Source organism: Parastagonospora nodorum (assembly GCF_000146915.1).
Source record: "Parastagonospora nodorum SN15 chromosome Unknown scaffold_1, whole genome shotgun sequence".
Classification (NCBI taxonomy): Eukaryota; Fungi; Ascomycota; class Dothideomycetes; order Pleosporales; family Phaeosphaeriaceae; genus Parastagonospora; species Parastagonospora nodorum.
The window spans coordinates 445,771-465,747 of NW_001884549.1; the positions used below are offsets into that span (position 1 = coordinate 445,771).

At 51.5% G+C, this 19,977-nt stretch overlaps 8 protein-coding genes across 8 annotated transcripts; 5 read left to right on the plus strand and 3 right to left on the minus strand.

Annotated features, from left to right (window-relative positions):
- Positions 1 to 339: 339 nt before the first annotated feature.
- SNOG_00193 (hypothetical protein) lies at positions 340 to 3,483 on the minus strand (the record flags this gene model as incomplete). Its single annotated transcript, XM_001790834.1, has 3 exons — positions 340 to 2,947; positions 2,971 to 3,234; positions 3,287 to 3,483. The coding sequence occupies 3 exons, from the start codon at positions 3,481 to 3,483 to the stop codon at positions 340 to 342; spliced, it is 3,069 nt and encodes a 1,022-aa protein (XP_001790886.1).
- Positions 3,484 to 4,304: 821 nt separating this feature from the next.
- On the plus strand, positions 4,305 to 6,708 carry SNOG_00194 (hypothetical protein; the record flags this gene model as incomplete). The annotated part of the gene is made up of 7 exons (XM_001790835.1): positions 4,305 to 4,404; positions 4,465 to 4,496; positions 4,550 to 5,061; positions 5,321 to 5,703; positions 5,773 to 5,959; positions 6,017 to 6,119; positions 6,235 to 6,708. The coding sequence occupies 7 exons, from the start codon at positions 4,305 to 4,307 to the stop codon at positions 6,706 to 6,708; spliced, it is 1,791 nt and encodes a 596-aa protein (XP_001790887.1).
- Positions 6,709 to 7,033: 325 nt separating this feature from the next.
- On the minus strand, positions 7,034 to 8,041 carry SNOG_00195 (hypothetical protein; the record flags this gene model as incomplete). Its single annotated transcript, XM_001790836.1, has 1 exon — positions 7,034 to 8,041. One exon carries the CDS (start codon positions 8,039 to 8,041, stop codon positions 7,034 to 7,036), a length of 1,008 nt encoding a protein of 335 aa, XP_001790888.1.
- A 2,454-nt stretch (positions 8,042 to 10,495) lies between these two features.
- On the minus strand, positions 10,496 to 11,814 carry SNOG_00196 (hypothetical protein; the record flags this gene model as incomplete). Its single annotated transcript, XM_001790837.1, has 4 exons — positions 10,496 to 10,757; positions 10,814 to 10,857; positions 10,880 to 11,043; positions 11,100 to 11,814. 4 exons carry the CDS (start codon positions 11,812 to 11,814, stop codon positions 10,496 to 10,498), a joined length of 1,185 nt encoding a protein of 394 aa, XP_001790889.1.
- Positions 11,815 to 11,971: 157 nt separating this feature from the next.
- On the plus strand, positions 11,972 to 13,714 carry SNOG_00197 (hypothetical protein; the record flags this gene model as incomplete). Its single annotated transcript, XM_001790838.1, has 1 exon — positions 11,972 to 13,714. The coding sequence occupies one exon, from the start codon at positions 11,972 to 11,974 to the stop codon at positions 13,712 to 13,714; it is 1,743 nt and encodes a 580-aa protein (XP_001790890.1).
- Positions 13,715 to 14,821: 1,107 nt separating this feature from the next.
- On the plus strand, positions 14,822 to 16,204 carry SNOG_00198 (hypothetical protein; the record flags this gene model as incomplete). Its single annotated transcript, XM_001790839.1, has 3 exons — positions 14,822 to 14,833; positions 14,871 to 15,189; positions 15,531 to 16,204. The coding sequence occupies 3 exons, from the start codon at positions 14,822 to 14,824 to the stop codon at positions 16,202 to 16,204; spliced, it is 1,005 nt and encodes a 334-aa protein (XP_001790891.1).
- A 1,267-nt stretch (positions 16,205 to 17,471) lies between these two features.
- SNOG_00199 (hypothetical protein) lies at positions 17,472 to 18,050 on the plus strand (the record flags this gene model as incomplete). Its single annotated transcript, XM_001790840.1, has 2 exons — positions 17,472 to 17,478; positions 17,599 to 18,050. 2 exons carry the CDS (start codon positions 17,472 to 17,474, stop codon positions 18,048 to 18,050), a joined length of 459 nt encoding a protein of 152 aa, XP_001790892.1.
- A 675-nt stretch (positions 18,051 to 18,725) lies between these two features.
- On the plus strand, positions 18,726 to 19,385 carry SNOG_00200 (hypothetical protein). Its single transcript, XM_001790841.1, has one exon. The coding sequence runs from the start codon at positions 18,803 to 18,805 to the stop codon at positions 19,304 to 19,306; it is 504 nt and encodes a 167-aa protein (XP_001790893.1). The 5' UTR covers positions 18,726 to 18,802; the 3' UTR covers positions 19,307 to 19,385.
- Positions 19,386 to 19,977: the final 592 nt, after the last annotated feature.

Sequence of the window (19,977 nt, forward strand, 5' to 3'; positions counted from 1 at the left end):
CAGATCAATCGTTACGAAAAGTATGTTACTCGAAAAGACATTATTGATACACCAAAGCCCTGACCAATTCGAAAAGCCAGTATCCAACCATGCGCAACGCCAAAAGATGACTGCCATAGGCAGATCAATGCGAAAACTTGTGCGGCCGTTGCATACTATAAGGGATTTTCCAGGAGATAATTTGTAGCAAAGCTCAAAAACTCCAAACACCGCCGGCCTTCAGATTGTCCACTCGCTCAACATCCAAACGCCGAAGCTCGATAAACCCTCAACCTTGCTCGCAACTTCATCTCAAACGCCCCGACGTACTAAAGGAAACGGTCGTCAGTAAAAGCTTCATCAACGCCAAACACTCTTAGTCCCAGGCGCGAGACTACCTCTGCTGCCTGAAGAACCATTGCTACTAATTCTTACAGGCGCTCGACTTAAGCTTGTAGGTTCTCGTGGTCTGTCCTCTCCTGTGATAGCCATGGTCGTGCGTCGTGCGGGACCTTTCATGATTGGGGTGGTTCGTGGGCTTAGCACATTGTTCTTCCACTCAGCGTCGGGATTCTTGGGCACCATGCGACGTGCCGCGCTGGCTGAGAACATCGAGTTCTCGTTTGGCGGACTGCACGATGCCGTTGCCGCTGTTGGACTGCGGCGGCGGTGAGCACGGCTGGCAGGGATGGAGCCTCCGTTCGTGGAGGAGCGGCGTTTGAGAACCGATCCTATTTTACGGGCATCGGATCCTGACCACTTCTCTGATTCGGAGCCTGAAGAGTTGCCTGCCTTGTCAGGAGATGCTGCGTTCTCAACCATTTTGAGTGATGTTTTGCGAAGGCTGTTGGCGCCAATCTCCCTGAGAGGTGATGTGTTATCGGAGTCTGAGCTGAAGGTATGCATCGTGGGAGGAGCTGGCGAGCCATCCGACTTCTTGGATAACGCACCAAGAGCAAAGCGGCCTGCTCGTTTGAGGTCTACCGATGCCTTGGGGGGTGATGGTATTGGCGAAGAGCCGTTCTGATCGAGGGCTGGTGCACCAATGGGAATGGTGTATGTTGGTGTGGGCATCCCGGCCGACGAGGCGATTGGTGTAGTCTCGACATGCTCTGGTGTCTTTTGAAATTCTGCGAGAGTACCATTCTCCGTATCGTCACGCCATCGAACTCCACGCTTGGTCTTGGATGGTGACTTCTTCTTCATTGGAGAGAACTGTACTCCCTTCTTCACAAGACCCATCTTCCTACGACGCGGTGAAGCCTTCATTGGCGACGATGTGAGATGTGGTGCATCAGCAAATGCCGGCATTGGCATCGGCATGGCAATAGGTCGCATAGGTGAGGACTGTGAAGGCTCCACAATCTTCACTGGTTTCCGCCTCTTTGGTGTGCCTCGATGTGTTGGGGCGAAGAACTCAGTTACGGGGAGCCCTCCGTCTGGTCGTATCGCTTGGGAGGTTGCGTTCGTGCAGGAGTTCATGATCTTGGTGATCAGTTTCCTTGCCTGCTCAACGGCCTCCTCCTCGCTCAGCTGTGTGATCTGGCTCAATATGGTAACTGTTTCGATATGTGCCTGAACAAGCACTTGTACGATTGCTGCATCTGCACCCTTTTCTTGCTCTAATAGCGCGTTCAACGCCTCTCGGTCGGCGTTCGCTTTGAGCAGTTCGTACTCTCTTGTGAGATTTGCGCCATCTTGGCTATCGTTTGACCCGTCAATGTCAGACAAGCCTTTTAGTCCGACACCTAGCGCAGTGTCCATCTTGCTTGTCCAATTTGTCCGTTCTATGCGTCGGTGGCAGTGCTGGCGGGTTTGCTCAAGTTCTGCCGATATGCCCACCGCTGTGTCCCTCATCGCTGTGATCTGCGAGGGCATGTCTTCGCTTTCGCGAACGTCCTTAACGTTGTCGAATGCCGCAATCCATGATGAGATGAGCGAAATGCGCTTCTCTGCTTGCTTCAATGTCCGCATCATGTTCAGTCGATCTTTGCGTTCAGGCTCCGAATCTGCGTAGGACTGGCGCAAACGTATCATGGCGTCGCGGATGACGCTATCCTTCCTCTCGGTCTGTTTCTGGAACTTGACGAGCGCACTACCCTCGAAGTCCGTCTGCTTCTTCATCAGCTCGTCGATCAGAGCTCGCTGCTCATCAATCTTCTTCAAATAATCCTTGACGTGGCGATTCACGTTGAAAGTGTTCCTCGTGACCTTGGTCTGGATGTTCTTCGCTCGGTTCGCATATCGTAGGGTGTTTTGCGTTTCGTCAAAGTGAGCGCTGGAAGGGCTGACACACACGATCATGACCGTCTTGCAATTGCCACCAAGCGAGAATTTGAGCAGTCGCGTGAGCTTCGAATTACGGTACGGCACGTGGTTCCGTTTCCGGCTATCGCATAGAGCGTTGATGCAGCTGCCCAAGGCGAGCAGCGACTTGTTGATGTTGGCGCCTTCGGTCAATCGCGCTCCTCGGTTCTTGGTTGCGCTTGCTCGCTCACTTCCCGCGAGGTCGATGATGCTGAGAGTAGCCATGGTGTGGGGCTCGTTTACGGAGGCGTTTCGGTCTTTGGAAGAGACGTTGATTTGCAGGACGGCGTGTGATCGAGACGAGGTTGCGTTGGCTTCAGTCGGCGACATGGTTCGGTACTCGTTGCCGCGGACGATGATGTCCATGACTTCTTGGACCTGGAGAACATCAGCTTGTTGGTCGAATGCGTTGGAAGGTGTACTTACATTCTGAGGACGGTGGCTAGAGAGGCCTGCTACTGAGACGGCCTGATTGGCGTCTTCGCGTAGCATCAGCGATGTGGTGCTTCCGCCCTCGACCAGCAGATCGCGGATCGTCTCATTGTAGATCTCCAGGTACGACAGCGTGATCTCGGTGACCTTTGTTTCCTGCAGCTCCTGGATCTTCTCGAAGAGCTCCTGCATGGTCATGAAGATTATGCCGGGTTGTTGCGACGTTCCCCTAAGCTTGTCAGCGCATGCTACCCCTCCGTGTCCATTGTGACGCACGTGATGGTATGCGTCTTTCCACATCCAGTTGCGCCGTATGCAAACACGGTCGCATTGTATCCGTCCAGCACACTGTCCAGCAGGGGCTTGGTCGTGGCCTCGTACACGTCGCCTTGTGTGGTCGTCTCATCGAAGACTCGGTCGAATGCAAAGGTCTGGTCCTTGACCCGCTTTCCCTGGGGGCCAATTGTCGACCGGCCCATGCGCGATACTTGGCTGTCTTCCGGAGGGTCGAAGATCCTGAGCAAGTCAGTCATCCCATTGCGGGAGACGAAGTGGTAAGTCTCCTCACAAGCACTTCTCGTCCAAGACCTTGATAACAGGCCGGATGCCCTTTGAGCTCAACTTGGGGGTCGGCACCGCGGCCAGGGAGCCATCTCCCAGAAACAGCGCCTGATCGTCGCATTTCGACAGCTGCGCCGCCTCTCTTATGGTAAACGGGCGGACTCGCACAGTGACGGAAATGGACGACGCGCCATCGGTGGCCATAATTGCGCTGTATTGAAAGTAAAGAGGTTAGTGGACGCACGACGCAAGCTCTGCAGGGCCAAAAACAGAGCGTCGAAGCGAAGGTATGTCGTTGCTGTCGGCGGTGCTGGATGACGATGCATTACATTCGGGAGGCTCAATGTTTGGGGAGCACGGACCAGCGAACAACAGACAGGGATCAGCAAACGGCAACCACGACCCTGACGCTAAGCACGTGAAGCCTCGCGCTACACTTGATAGTCCCCGCTGCACCGACCACGGCTTTTACATTCTTCTGTCTTGTCCCAGCATGGGTAGTGTTCGCGGGACTAGGTCGTGGCCTGTAGTTCAGAAGACTGCACACTACCCCAGCCAGTGCTTCAGCCAGACGGCAGGCTATCTGGAAGCAACCAACAACAAGATGTGTCCATGTAGCCTTCTGGCAGAGCCTGTTTTGCCACTGTCGATGGATATCACATGGCTTCATGAGCGCATCAGCATCAAAAGCAAGCCTATACACCGTCTTCATGCGTGGAATTCTCACCTCACTACCAATGTCCCTGGTATCCTTCACTCTCACCGCGCGTTGGAGGCGACACAGGCGCGTTATCACGGCATCCGAGCTCACAAGAGCTCTCACTATCACTGCGTTTTGCTTTCGCGTCGCTGAAGTTTGTCGCGACGGGTGCTATCATCCTCCCTGGATTCGAACATCTTGACTTGTCCTTGCAACACCACAGCGCGACCAACGTCGCTCTGTCAACAACAGCTTGTTGTCTTCCAGTCTGTTCTATTGCGCCTGAGATTTGTGTCATCTTGTACCAATACTTGGAGACTGAATTATGTCGAAGTGGAAAGACCTGGGCTCCGGCATCATGATGTGGCAACCTACCGCGGACCCTGAAGTCGATGACATGAGCATAGAAACACTTGTAGCAGAAGGTATGGTTGGTATCGTACTTGCTTCTCGCACTCATAGCATCGCGACTCACAATTCTACAGATGCTCAAGATGGCAAGATCGATGCGATGGAGGTAACACTGCAGTGATCCTACTTTCTTCCGCGTGCAGCTCACGAATTGAACAGTCCTTCTTCCAGGAATTACTTGGAACATCGCAAAATTCAATACCTACCCAGCGTCACATACTTCCAGCAACGCCTTCGTTTAGCTCAACTTTGCTCAGCAGCCACACACCATCCGAATCCTCAGAGCCAACGCTCATTACACTCACTCCAGTAGCCGATACCTCTGCTCCCCTAGAATCATCACGATTAGGTTCCGATATCTCTATCTCGAACTTGGACTTTGAGGACACGAGTACTACAGCCTACGACTCAGACCGCACAGACTTTGTTGACACACCGGACACACCTTGCCCTGTAAAGCACGTCGAATCCTCGCGCCGCAGCACTGGTGCCACGAGTCATTTCTTCCATACGACCAAACAGAAAAAGACAACGCTTCCTGTCAGGCGGAAATTGCGTTTCGGCACAACTTCAGCGACTGCAAGGCCTAGATCACCACATAAGCTGGGGAAAATGGGTTTAGTCGCGCCTGAGTATTCGCCTTCTCATCGTTGGACATATCAAGAACGAGAGTAAGCAGACTTACACAGGATGGTCATGCCCATTAGACTGATCATTTTCTCTAGGATCTTGTGTATCATCTATCGCTGGTATTCTAGAGACCCGGTCTCATTCACGAGCGTCTTCAACAAGATTTTCAGACTGGACTTGAAAACTGCAAAGGTCAAGGCACACTTTGAGAACTACCTCCGGCTCCCACGGCCCGGAAGCCTTCCCAATATATAGAGCCGTTTTCTCTGTGCCCTTCGGCGATCCAAACAACGTGTACAGTACACAGCGAAATCTGATCGAGACTACAGCGGCAAACTTAAACATTGAGCTACATCGCTTGCAGAAAGAGGTTAATTCGCCATCAGGAAGGGCAAAGAAGGCGAGATGCCCGAAGACGAGGAAATTGTTCCGAACTCTTGTCAGACGAGCATCTCAGGAAGAGCAGTTTATGGCTGTTCGAGCCCCGACATCAGAAGAAACGTCCGTGCCACCTCTGAGAAATGGCGGCGTAACTTTGAACAACAATACCAGCTTCCAAGACTTGGAATACCTAGTCGACGCAGAGGACGCGCTCGAGCCTGCTCCACTTGCTCTTGGGCGCATAGCTGAGACGAGCAATAGCGCAGTTCAGCTAGCGTTTCGAGTCTTCGACGAGTACAGCGGTAAGCAAACCTCAATACACGGATTGATTGTATGTGAGACATACACTAACTTCGTACACCAATTCTCAGGTACATCATTCAAAGACGGTCAATTCGTGGCTGGTGCCTTTGTAGGAGTGGCTGCGAAATCCGGTGGTCAGCTGCCACATCCATTTGATCCTACTACTGAAGATGGGCAAAAAGCAATCAAAATCACCAGCAGCGCTCATTTTAACAATAGTGGAGGACCCAGTTGCTGGATCTCTGTGTTCACGAGGTATGAAAAGATTCCTATCAGCAGTTCTGAGCACGCGTTATTCTAACACTCTTTCAGCTTCTTGGAAAGTCTGACGAAAGCCGCAAATTTGACGCAACCACGGATTGCGCTTATCGACTTATCTAAGATTGACAAGGGCAATACGCTACGAGCACACGAGGTCATCAGAGACCTAAAAAAAGAAGGTTTAGCATATTGGGCGAACACAAAGCATTATGCTGAGGCAAGTCAATGACAAGCAACGTTCATATTCAATACATGCTGACTTTATATAGCTCCTTGTCTGGGGTCAGATAAAACGCGAAGCCATTATCCGGGAGTTCTCGCTGCGTGAATTGATATTACTCGCAGACGCCCACCATAGCATAGCAGATCTGCTACAACTACATCAATTTCAGGTTGGCAGAAGGACCTCTCTCGTCGCTACAAGTTTAGTCACAAAGAACACGAGGTTAGATGCCGAATGCGCTGAAGCAATGGCCACCATCGCCGAGCAGTTCGGTCTGGTGCAACTCAGACATATCGAAAACCTTGTGGCTCGCCTCGTAGATGGCTGGAGCATCACTGTTTCAACATCGTTGGACATTGAATTAGCTGGAGTTCTGTTTGCTAGGAAATTGCGGTCTAGCAAAAACTCCACTCGAGATGTCGCCAGTGCGTTTGTAAAGGGCGTCGAAGAAGGCGTCGCACGCCTTGCATATTGGAGCCAGCGACGCGGGTCGCGCGTGCGACGTTTTCGAACTGCCTAAGTCGGAGACTTGAGCCTCGGAGACGTCACGAAGAAGCTGCGGTCAAACTGGAATCTGGAATGCACTGCCAACTTCCACCTCAACATGATTTCTCGGATATACATATTGTAAGATATCGTACATTTGGCGGCGCAGTACGAGATAATCACGGTGGACACGGACTTTGGATGGGAGAACATGTTATTGTATGATACGAAACACTTTGTATGGCTGGGACACTTTATCAAGTTGAAGTATCTTACAAATACATTTGCCAGGAAGAAATATATAATATGTTAGAAGCACAGATGCTGCCAGCATGTCTTCACTCGAGTTCGTTCACATTCTACCTTGCGCTCTCTCGTCTTCCTTCGAGCGGAAAACCTGCCTCTCTTTCTGGATCCTGGATCCTCGCCAATTCCAACGACAACCTATAGACGTAAACACTCCTATCGACTTCCCTCAACGCCTTCCCAAACCACTCCTTCCCCGCCTCGGCTACATCCCTCGCCGTCCTCATCCCCGCCTCATTCGCCGTAAGATGCGTCACCAACTCCGGCAGTTCCTCCATGCCCATACTCACAGGTATGTAATGCACCCACGGCACGAGGCGCTCATCATGCCACTCTCGCAAGAGCGTCTGCTTCAACGGCGCGGAATTCGAGGCCAGCAATTGATAATACCGCCCGCTGATGCCATTCCCGTCGAGATCAAAGACAAGCTTCGAATGCAGTGCGCGGTTCTTGTTAGCCCACGACTTGACACGGAAGTACGCGTCTTGTGCGGCGCAGTATCTCCGCGCGCATTGGGATATGCGCGTAAACGCTACGTCGAATAATCGGGTGTTTAGAAATGCAGAGTGCACGCGCGCGAGCACGCCGTTGTAATTACGTAGGTAAGTGTAGGTGTAGTTCTTTCGCAGCAGGTTCTGTGCCAGAGCGACGAATCTCTGGCGGTGGAAAAAAGGCCATTGATCGTTCGACGCGTGCGCGCCGGTGGTGGAGCCGGCCCAGTAGAGGTTGTTGCGTTTCTTGTCCCAGGCTATGTCGTGGGTGGCTTCGTACTGGAATTCTGGCTCGATGTAGGCGGGGCTGGGGAATAGGATGTCGCTGGTTGTTGAGAGAGAGCTGGTGGAGAGGATTGGTACAAGGCCTTGGATTAGAGGCAGTGATGCTGGGGATAGGAAGAGGCCGTGCATTTCCTGGTACTCGGGGTGCTGGCATAGATCTTTCGCCGCTGTGGGGTTTGTGACGAACGGAAGAGGAAAGGGGGTTGGCTGTGTTTTATAGGGCGTGGAATATGGACAGAACTTCGTCAATGTGTCCCATGTAGGCTGATGCGATAGATCCGTCATGTTGAATTGTTGTTCGGTCGAGTTTCCTCTAGCTTCTGACCGCCGTGACGGGATCAAAACCCTTGGCTCATCGAGATGGTTCACCAGGAAAGTGACGCTGGGAATTTTCGCAGGCAATCCCTTCAACAGAGTGTCGAACAAAAGACTGAGATGGCGATCATCACTTCGCGAAGGATGACTGCAGTGGGTTGTACCATCATCGCCCGAGTGATTGCAACGCCACAGCTCACTGTTTGGCGTAGCTTGTGCAGCCCTCATCCTTTCAAGCACCTCGTCACCACTCAACTCCCAGAAAGGAGAAAGGAGATCGAATGTGACATCGAAGTCGTCGATAATAGGCGATTGATGAGATGCCGCAAACTCATACCAAGCCTCAAAGCCATCTGGTGGCTCTGCACCGTATCTACGTCGATATTCGCCATGGGCAGCGGAGTAACTTATAGACTGCCTTTGCAGCAGGGCATGATATTTGGCCTTGGCAGTGTTTGCCAGAACTTCTACTGGATGCGGGCTAACAATACTCGATCCAAGTCGTGCTAGAGATTGCGCGTTTTGTATCTTCCATTGATTTGCAGCGTACGGAATGAGGAAGACTAGCGAAAAGGCCCAAAGGCTATGTCTACCTTTTGCTTGATCTGGCAGTAAACGAAAGACTTGTAGTAGCGCGAGGAAAGATGCTACTACAGTGGAAACAGCCTGACTTTCTGAAGTCTGCATGGATGGGTTGCAGGTGGAGAGAAGACTGAATGTGTTGATAGCTGGTGCTATACACCATGAACTGTATCGGGCCTGAAAATAAATCAGTATGACATAAAATTTTCAGAGGAAGATCAAAATACTGTTCCTGCGACGAAGTACCAAGACAAGGCTTTGCTTACTCCTAACAACAAGGTATTCACAACCTCTATCCCGGTGAACCCATAAAGAAAAGTATGGATACCAGTATAGATTGCCAGACAGACTAACGTTCGGAAAGAAATAGGCACTATGGCATCCTCAAGGTTGCTGATGTATGGAATAAGTCGTGAACTTGTTGTAGACCTGGGCATGAAGGCGAGGTAGATGATGAACTGAGCTGACACTGCAATGGCCGCTAGTATAGAGCCAACATGCCCGCCAGACAGAGTGAGAGTGCAGAATACTGCAAGTGAGATAGTTGTCCAGGTAGATGTGGACAAGAGCCAAGAGTAATGTAGACTCGAAGCAGGCAGTTCCAGGCTCAGAAGCTTTAGGGTCAATAGCAAGGCTGGGGGTAACAATGGCTGACTACTGTCAGTCTCAAATTAAGACTTTTAGTTCGAGTACCATACTCACCAGCATCGAGATCATGTTACTTTCTGCTTGACACCAACAAGAAACAACAAGGCTCGTAGCAACGATCCATAATGATGGTGAGTCTGTAAATCGTGCTTCAGAAATAAAGGATGTCTCCTTGGAGTTTTGTGCCGGTCGCCGTGCTAATTTGAACAAAATCGGGAGTAAAATCCAGCTGAGTATCTCAGAGTACAACTCTGACTGTCGAGAAGCCGATCGTTGCACCGAGAGCGTGCATAGCACGGCCGCAAAAGTGAATCCAGTGACTCTGTCGATGTTAATGAATCTTGAGCTCCACATAGTATGGCGTGAAGTAGTTGCGTTAAGACTGTATGAGACTGCTTTGATTCGATCCTGAACAAGACGAAAATCGACCCTCACTTCGATGGGAGTGAATGAAGTGAGCCATGGGAGGCACAGTCGAATGTATATCTCGCATACGAATCAAACCTGCCAGTGTTAGGCCTTCTAAGTTACTCCATTCTATGCATTTTCCATGGGCGATGCCTGTAAAGGAAGTTAGTTTGACGACAACGAGTAAGGTGTGTCACGTGCAGACCTCGCTCGCTCTGGTGTCTCATTGGCGGGTGAACTTGTTTACTACGGGTATATCCATGAAACTAGGATGACTTTAACAAAATCACCCAGATCTTTAGTAATTTTCTCCCGATCTCAAAACCTATACCCTGGCGGAATAGCTAATGGTGCAAGTAAACCTGATTACTGGATTTAGCGGGGTGTCACGACCACATAGTAACAGCATAATACTTCTTGACTGTTTCTACTGCAGTAGCAAGCGCGAGACGAGCTGGAGTAGAAATGAGTACTTTTTTTGCAGTTCAGGTTAACCGGTTTCACACACTTGGTGCATGACCTTGACTTTCCAAGTTAGAACTGATGCCAAATGCGTGGCCCCTGCAAAAATGACAGCGTTCAGACAACGTTCTCAACCATTTGATGTAAATAAGATCGAATGCAAGACGATTTGTAAGATTGGGTATCGTTACAGTGAATTCAATGTGACAATCTCTTCTACCCAAGGCGAGAACAGTTTTTGGTATGAAAGGACAAATCCAGAAAATTCGCCGTATGTGAGACTCCTACATGACAACCAGATGCGACAAACAGCGACAGAAGTGTCTAGTATCGCTGGTAATGCGCCGGACGCGCGGGCGCAGCCATCATGGCCAAACGCGCAGGATGTATGCCGCCATTGTCAGGCTCTGGCTCAGCGACATCCTCGCCCTTCTTCCCCTTGGCTTCCTTCTTCTCCTTGCGCTCGCTCTGCTTCATTTCGAGCTCGGCGCGCTTTTCGCGGTCGCGGGCGCGCTCGTCGTGCAGCTTATCGTTCTTGGCTACGATTTTGGACTTGCGGCCTTCGCTGTTGCCGCCACCGCCAGCGCTGGAATAGTATGTCAGTGACCAAATTCTGGAGAAATGGGGGCAATAGGGGCTTACCTCAATTCAACGTTGATCTTGCGGCCTTCCTTCTTCTTGCCATCCGGGAAGACGGAGTGGTGGTACTTCTTCAAGCAGGTTTCCATGCAGGTCAAAGCGGTCGAATTCCACGAAGCAGGTGCCCATGAACTTCTCAGTGCCCTTGTATGTGCGCAGGCGGATGTCGGTTGGGTGTAGCTTGGCGAAATGCTCGGAGATGGATTCTTTGGTTGCGGAGTAGGGAAGGTTGCCTGGAGGAAGTGGTCAGCCATGGCTATTGGGTGGTGTGGAGTAGAGAGATGCTTACCAACAAACACGATGAAGCGGCCCTTCTTGCCTGGCTCAGCAGCTTCTTCGCCATCCTCTTGAGCGCCAGCCTCAGCGCCTTCCTCCTCTACAGGTGCATCGCCATTGGTCTCCGCCTCTGCGGTGCTATCGTCCTCCTTCTTGGACTTCTTCTTCTCTTTCTTCTCCTTCTTTTCCTTCTTCGCCTTCTTCTTCTCCTCCTTGGAAAGCTTCGCTTCCGTCTCTGCGCCGTTGGTGGCTGGCGTCTCTTCCTCAGCGACAGCATCCTGCTCTTCGGGGCTGTCTGCCTCGGGGTTGGCCTCAGATTTCTTCGACTTCTTTTCCTTCTTGTCTTTCTTGTCCTTCTTTTCTTTCTTTTCCTTCTTCTCCTTCTTGGACTTCTTCTTGTCGTCGCTCGCATCAGGCATTGAGACGTCTTCATCGAGTGGGACGAAGTCTGCGGATTCCTTCACGGCGTCTTTTTCCTTTGCCTTACCAGCGGCTGCGGCCTCCTTCTCCTTGCGCTCCTTCTTGCGCTTCTTCTTCTCTTCCTTCTCGGCCTTCTTGTCGAGCTTGGGCTCCTCAATTACCGGCGCATCGGCGGCGGGCGCATCTTGGTCGGCATCGGATTTTCTCGACTTCTTGGACTTCTTAGGCGCATCCTCGCCTTCTTCCTGTCGCTTGCGCTTCTTCTCGGCCTTGTCCGCCTTGGGCGCGTGGTCCTTTGTTTTCGACATGATGTTCAGAAAATTTGTGTCGAGTGCGAGGGTTCAGTCGCACCTTCCCAACTTTTTTCTGGTGTTCTGCCGAGGCGGTGAATGCAGATCACTTTAGCGCGTACCACACGTCGAAAGCATCATTGCGAGCAATGCCAAAGATTCAAGCCGAACGACAATGCGGCCTCCCGCTGCTCGAATACAGCTTCCGCGAGCCGCCGCGAAATCGTCGAGCCCACGAACCCCTACGCGACCATGTCCCCGCCAATTCTCAAATAGACACCCGCGACAATTCCTTGTAGCGCACCAGGGCTTTCCGCGCCCGCAGCTCCCGTTCCTATACCCCTCCGGCCAACACCTCTCCAATGGCCAGCTGCAGCGTTTGTTTTCAATAAGCGTAAACCACAAGAAGTTCATCAAGGAGACGGCCAAGCTGAGTGTCTGGTACTCGTTTGTGATTTTCGCCATCACATCATGCTTCAGTATAGCCAGTCTGGGTATCTTGAGCGAGCAGCAAGAACGAGCATTTCCATCGCCGCACGAGTGGAGTCTGATCACGAGAGTGCGATTTAGGAGAGGAAAGTGGTGGCAGGTACCGGAGAACAATGAAGAGGAGGGATTCCCAAATTGGGCCAGGGTATACTCAGAGTTGCAGTATACACTGAATCGGCTAGAAAACCCGGACAAGGATGGCGCCGGCATCGCCGAGCAAGAAGAGGGTGGCATATCGGTACCCGGACTTGGCAAGGCCGGTTACGATGTTTCTGCAAAGAGCAAAGAGTGGCGGCAGGGTTACTACGAGGTCCTCATGGGCATGGCTGCAGCTGCAGAGCGTCTAGAAGGCTGGGTCACAGACAAGTGGCGGAGGAATGTATGGGCGCCAGAGTTTGTGGCATCACCAACGAACAAGAGGCCAAAAGCAGTGTTGCCAGGCATGCCAGAGGTGCCTGACGAGGAGCATCGTAATCCCGCTGCGGAGGCGCCAGAGGTTTTCTATCTCAAAATCATCACATCAAAAGGCTTTACAACATATCAGCGACTGAGCGCGGCGCTTGGGTACGCTGACTGGCTCAGCTTCAAGCAGCTCCCCGATTCGGCAGAGGAGATGTATCGCTGGGCTCTTGACATTGCAGTTTCCGGTTTACCCGCACCAGAAGCTGAAGCTGTCATTGACCGCCAAACCGGAGTGTTGTCCACGGCGCCGAAAGAGGTCATTACTCCTAACATTGTCTACGCGACTACGAACTTGGCCACGTTCTTCGCAGCCAACGGCCGCGTCACCGCCGCTTTACCCATCTTCATATCTCTCCTCCGCGCACGTCTCAACGCAGATGAAGCCCCCGCTGCTCTAGTCAAACCAAAGCAGCAAGACTCGAGTCTGGTAGGGACCGTTCTGAGTCTTCTGGCTGAGCCTGATTACCCACCCGTGCCCCCATCAGGCGACGAACCCCTTCTCCGCAAAGAAGCCGATCGTTGCGAAGAAGCCGTGCTGAAAACTTACATTGGTGAGATCCTCTTCGCAACCGCCGGCTCTTCTTCTACACAACGCCAGCAAGGTCTTTCGTGGGTTCGCGACGGCGTTTCTACATCTAAATTTGCACAATCCCTCGACGCGATGCGAAGTGACGACGCATTGCGCAAGAAGTGTGAACAATGCGAAGAAGTCGGACTTGAATCATGGGGCAAGATCATGACATATCTTGCAGCTGAGGCGAGAGAGAAGCGCGATGCCGCCAAAAACGGTGGGCTACAGAGTTTATTGTGGAAGATCAAGGGTACTGAGAGCTTAGACAAGGCCGTCGAGGACCTTGAAGGCGAGGAAGAAGGTGTCACGCTGCGTCTGAACAAACTAAGGAGTCGCATGCTGAGGGAGGAATATGCGGACATGGACCGCAAGTATGCTAGAACATTTGTATTCTAGTTGTGTATATGACTGCTCTAATGCCAAGCCGCATTGGCAGGGTCTTCAGGGTCCAGATGTCCATCTTGCAATGCGATCTCCAATTCTGTGGATCTCCCATGCCCAAGCACCCACTGCGCGAATATCGATGCCCAGCCGCAAGGGCTACTTGCCGGTCATCGTGGCATGTCAAGCGGTGTAAGCCTCCGTTACTATACACTATCTGACACGTAGGCCGCGAGCTACTGCGAGTCAGAACGCTGGTCACCCGAGAGCTGCCTCAATTGAGGGCAATTATCACGCGCACACGTATCTCTATTGCTTCTCCCGTTCTGTGCTCGCCACAGATGTCGAAATTCCATGGATTGGCCCGAGATGAGGGCCGTCCATCGCCTGTACTCGACGCCCTAACGTCACCAGCGACACTGGCATACTGCAGTCGATATCCCAGCGGACACCCCCCCCCCCCCATGGGTAGTCGTGGCATGATCTGACCGTAAGCCGTCATCCCCAACTTGACCGCCAGCCACGTCTTGCATTCCACGCCGTGTGTAAATTATCGTGGCGGGAGAGGTCACATCACAGACAGCAGGAGTGTTGGGTTCTAAGTTACGCAAATGCTATGGTACTCCACCGCACATTAATTTCCCGCATCCTCCGAAGCATGTAAATCCACATTTGTGGGATGCTGCTTCTTGTTCAGGTCGTGACAAGATGTCTTACTGTCCGGAAGCAGCTCTTATCTTCCCAAATAAGCAATCAACGGCCTATGTTGAGTGGGTCATGCAAGTGAACTTTGCACCTTCTCCGCAGTCGCACATCAGAACTGACGTCACACAGCATACTTTGGACCGGCCCGTAGCGCGCTTCACGCCAATCAGACCCTGTAGCAGGGGCGCTAAACCAATGGCGCGCTGCCAGCTGTACAAGTGCATCACCCAACATGAGACCATCTACAGGAACACGATCTAGTGGAGTGGCGCCTTGTGTTGCCTGCGAAGCGTCTGCGGAAGTCGTGGGGTTGCTTGGAGCCCGATCTGGGGCTTGAGGTCTTTAAGCGTTCAGGAACGCTCCGATTATCCGAATTTTGGACCGATTTGATACCAAGTGAACAGGAGAAGGCTCACGATGGGCGTTGTTGTGAGTGTTGACATTGTGGCAGACGCCGTGGTAGAAGAGGTCTGCAGCGGAGGTGGATGCTAACGACAAGCAGACTCCTGCCGTAGATCCTGCCAACGTTGTGCAAGCGCTCGTCTATACTCTACTGGGCGTGTTCGATGCTACAAGAGACCTTTTCCAAACGTTGAAAGCAAAGGAGCAGAGGGACTATGAATCAAGTCTGCGGTCCAAGGGCTATCCAGCATCGCGGAGGGTCGAATATGTCGAAGATGAGAATCTGGGCAGAGATGAGGATCTTGTCATGGACAAGGCTGCGGTTACACGGCAATTCGAGATCGGTTTCCAGAAGATCGGGGCGCTATTTGCCGTAGGCGACAGTATGCTCCATGAGACAACATATCCAACTCTCGATTCGCTGACTGCTCTTTAGTCCAGTCACATGTCGCGCTCCAAGCACAAATCATAGCGCTCCAAAACGTATTGGTGACAACTTTCTTGTATGGGCCCACCTCCGACGACTCGATCTCACATCAACTGTCGAATCTCAATGCGGCATCCCGAGCTGCAGGCACGTCTTCCGTAGACATACTCGCTGCTCAGATACAACGACAGCAAGCAGCCCTGCCACACACACCTCGCTCATCCCGCTCGCCCGTAGGTCGGTCACATGGTAGTCAAGCAGTACCCCACCCAACGACAGTCCACGAATCAGGCTCAGCCTCGACTTCTCTCGTGCGCTATCAAGAGCCCACCCAGCCTCGTAGCGGCAGCCCAGTCAATACGACCATCATTGAAACATGGCGCGGCCGTCCCAAACCAGAACGCACCGACACAGACACAACATCAATGACCGGCCCAACTTCCTACGGGATGCGAACCGCACCCCATGAATTGTACTGTCTCTACGCGATTGATCTCCAGCGGCACCGCGACCAACAGCTCTCCGATACCATCACATCTGAATCTAAGCCCTATTGTCCCCATTGTAAACAAGACCTCCACCTCTCCCCCGGCAAAGCCTGGGAAGTCGTCAAACGCGGCGACGGATATGAGCGCTGCTTCCAAGTCAGCAATCGCTTTGTGGTAAAGTGTCATCGTGGCGGCGCAGACGGTCAGTACTCATGTGTGCTGTGCTCCCGGCACGCCGATGTTGACACGGTGTGTGGCGACGTGAAGGCGCTCATCAAGCATATTTGGGAAGACCATGGTGTGGGTGAACTCAAGCATGAGGAGGACATCACCGAGGTCGTCGAGCTGGCGCCGGATCGCAGGAGAGATAGTGGTCTGGGCCATGCGACGTCGAGGGGTAGTCGGAGGAGTGCTAGTTTGGGGCCGAACAGTTGGGGCCGGAGGAGTAGACGTGGGTATGATCGAGATGATGGGTATTTGTAAGTAACATGGCTGTTCCATGATCACTTTTGCTTGGAAAATGTGCATGGACATTCTTAACTATTGCGGTTTATGGTGTTGTGTTTCGGCTTCAGTACTTCTGTATTAGTATACTTCAACACGCTATCACCATACTATAACTACAAGTTCTGTGTACAGCCTTATCACATGCGCCTTGCTCACCACACCACCACACTACTCTCTACTCACTAAAACGGAATATGCTGGGAGCAGCAATCAACACACGCTCATAAAGATACCGCAAACAGTAATTACACGACGACAAACTCTCAACATAGCTGCATCTCGCCCCAAGTGTGCCATCGTGCAGCACTAACCTGGCCATTTTCCTGTTCGAAACTAGTGCGGGTCGCTCAGATTGGAGCGCGCTTAACCGTTGCTTCAAACGGAAGCACGCGAGTTACGGAAATCCTGCGACGGTCTTTATGTGGTGTATGGCGTATACCAGTACCTGCTTGTAGATTTCTTACGAACGTATGATGGCGCGCCTTCTTCCGCTTGGCAGATTCCGACTGACGCGCTGTTCGCCGATATTTACACATGTATCCCGTGTGATGGGTTGTTTTACGGTTGTGTATGTCGTAGATTCATCGCAGTAGAAGAATCCTCTCCTCGCACTCTGGAGATTGGCAAATACCGAGGACACTATTGTGTGGAGTGAACTCAACGCTACATCTTAATAAGATGTGGATGATAGAGTCCATGGGGCGCTGGAGGTAGATGAATGTGTACCAGAGGTCTGCGACGACAAATCTTGAGCAATTGCGAATAGTACGAAGATGCATAGAGATGAAAAGAGTAAGTTGTACAAACGCGCACTTTCGTGATTGTCCTGAAATGGTGTTCTTCTGTGCGCTGGGACTCCTTGAAGTTAAAAAAACAGAAGTTTCCAAAACGTTCCATATGGAGCTTCTTAAGATATGCCTAGGCAACGAAATTGGAAGAGCTCGGGGCGCCGTTGCATGCAAGAGAGTTTAGTCGGCAAATATGTATCTGTATCACATGAGCAGATGTTCCTTGAAGGGAGAAGCAGATATCTGTCCATATTCGAAAACATGCAGGTCGCGACTCGCGAGCCTACCCAGACCAGGGTTTGTGCTATAACGATGTTCTATTATTCTCGCTAGTGTGGTGTATGTCGTGTTGTGAAGCATCAGGCAATGAACTACTGCATGTCTGGAAGCGAACCAGGCCTACTTGAAGGTACTCCGTCACATATCGGGCATAGAGACTCGTTGACTAGGACAACATGCGCCGTACGTTAGCACATCCAAAAAAGCAATTCATGGGTGCATCTCAGTATCTTTCGAGTGCTCTACTTTCAAACCACCACCAAACATAAATCTGAGCATGGTCGTCTTTGCGAAACCCTATAGATCTACCGAGCCGAATGGACAGAAGGCAAAATATTGCTCCGTCGGAGTTGCAAAGGCGTAGCAGCAGGGTTGTTCTTAGATCACAGAGTTTGTCAGAGAACGAGGCTTCGAGTGCCGAAGTTCCCCCCAGAAGCACGGGTATTGCCATCATGCGTCACATTGTGTTGTCGCTCGTATCCAAACCGTACATGCGATGCGGTGTGTGGCTGTTCGGCACGGTACGAGACCTCGGCGTGAAAGTGCCTTCGGGCGGACTGCACCGGATGGGAAAGCGCGAAGCCATTTACATCATGCCGAGGAAGAGCCGCGCTTCCGCTTTCCAGAATATCGAGCACTTTGACCATGTCATGGCACGATGTTACTTTGACCGACTTGCCAACAACTCGTGTTCACGCCCAAAACGACTGGATGGTGTTTCTGCTCACGAGATAACGCAGATCCAAGTCGGCTAAATGTGCGCGATGCAGGCTTCACTGCAGCTCTTTCCCTGTTGAACACGATCCAATATTGCGCACTCGGAGCTTTCACCCCACAAACTAACCGAATGGCTCGATTCGTCAACGACTTTTCCATGTTCAAGCCTTCGCTGTTATGCGGAAGTGGCGTGCGGCTCCATGGAGCAAAGCGGAACCTACTCCTGGAGCCAATGGGTAAGGCTGGCACAGCCTTGCATTGCTAAATTTGGATTCCGTGCTAGCAGATTGCATGAATCGTAATATCGACAGCAGACCGACAAATTATTCTTGCATTTTAATGAGACCCTGAAGAAAAAGATTTCGAGATGTAGAGCAGAAATTATTCGTGCCGATAACACATCAGACAATAACAGAGCACTGCAAATGTGTTGCACGGTATCCTAAGCATTATTGTCATCTACGATAAAAACTCTCCTGCAGATTAGCGATCGCCACCAAATTACCTCACTCATGGCGCTAGTCGTCGGCCCAGGGTCGCGGAAAGCAGCCCGAAGAAGACCACCCCACCGTTGCACTGACAGGGTAGCAACACGAGGTTTCCATCCACTTCTCGTAAATTTGGCTATGCATCTTCGCCGAGTGACGTCGCTAAGGGGACAGCAGGTGCTCTGAGATGGATATATAAGAGTATCTTCAGGCCCTCCATTCAAACATCATCTCATCACACACAAACACTTCACTCCAACAACATCACCAATACCACAAACTTCAACTCCTCTATATCCATCATGCAGTTCATCACCGCCGCCACCCTCTTCGCTGTTGCGCTTGCCGCTCCTACTCCCCAGACCGCCGACTGCCCCAACCCAGCTCACTGCGGCGAGACCAGCCCTACCGTCTACGAGAACATCAACATCACCGGTTTCTCTCTGCGCAAGAACAACGGCGCCGTCGAGTCCATCAGCTTCAAGCTCACCGGCGATGAGGCTCAGGAGCCAATCCAGTGCTCTATCCCCAAGTTCACCACCTTCCCCAGCGAGATGGTCACTTGCGACGACGGCAAGTCCAACTACCGCGTGGTCGCCATCAAGCCCAAGGACGCCACTGCCGACGCAGACCTCGCTATCTACCACCAGACTGGCCAGGCCTCTGGCCTCTGGCAGGAGGCTCCTCTTCCTGCCAACTACTGCCACGCTGGCGGTAACGGCCCCGACGACTTCATCTGCGCTCAGATCCCTGATGTCTACACTGTCGTCCTCACTCCTTCCGGCCCCTTCGAAGGCCAGAACTAGATGTTTTTGAGCATTAGACCCACGGCTTCTTGTATATACAATGTTTAATCAATCAATCAATGTAGATATTGACACACAATCCATGCGTAACTTTCCAATACATAATCAAGTGAATATCTCGGTGAACATGGCTTTCTTTTTGCCTTAAGTTAGATTTAACGAGCTGACCTCAAATTTGATGAATAGCAAAGGTTCAATCAAGGGCTGACATATTCACCATATATTCGAATTTGCGGACATTGGTCGTTTGCAAGACATCAAATAAGCCTTATCAATCTAGTAGAATCGAGTGATAAGACTTGCTACGCTGGTTGCAAATTGCAAGGGCAAGGTTGTATACCTAGCTTAGCGAGTCTATCCAGGTACAAGTGCGGGGCATGCTGAACATGACCAAAGCAAGGTTCCCTTCGAGGCGCGTCTAAATCCTGCCGGTTTACACCAGTCTGTCAGGTATTTATCAATTCGTACGTAAAGAAAATGTTCAACTCTTCTGCATTGTATGTGCAGCTTTTCGTGCAGTGCCAGCACAATGAACGAGGTTGATTCAGCCTCTCCATGTTGGATGTAATACGCTACTTGCGTTGCGTCATCTTGTTTTGCATCTTCCTGATGAATTCTCTTTTTCGTTATGATCCGCTTCCTCTATCTTTTTTCATTACACTCAATTACAT

Coding starts and splice junctions, on each gene's coding strand:
- SNOG_00200 (XM_001790841.1), top strand. CDS start 18,803: ATGCAGTTCATCACCGCCGCCACCCTCTTCGCTGTTGCGCTTGCCGCT.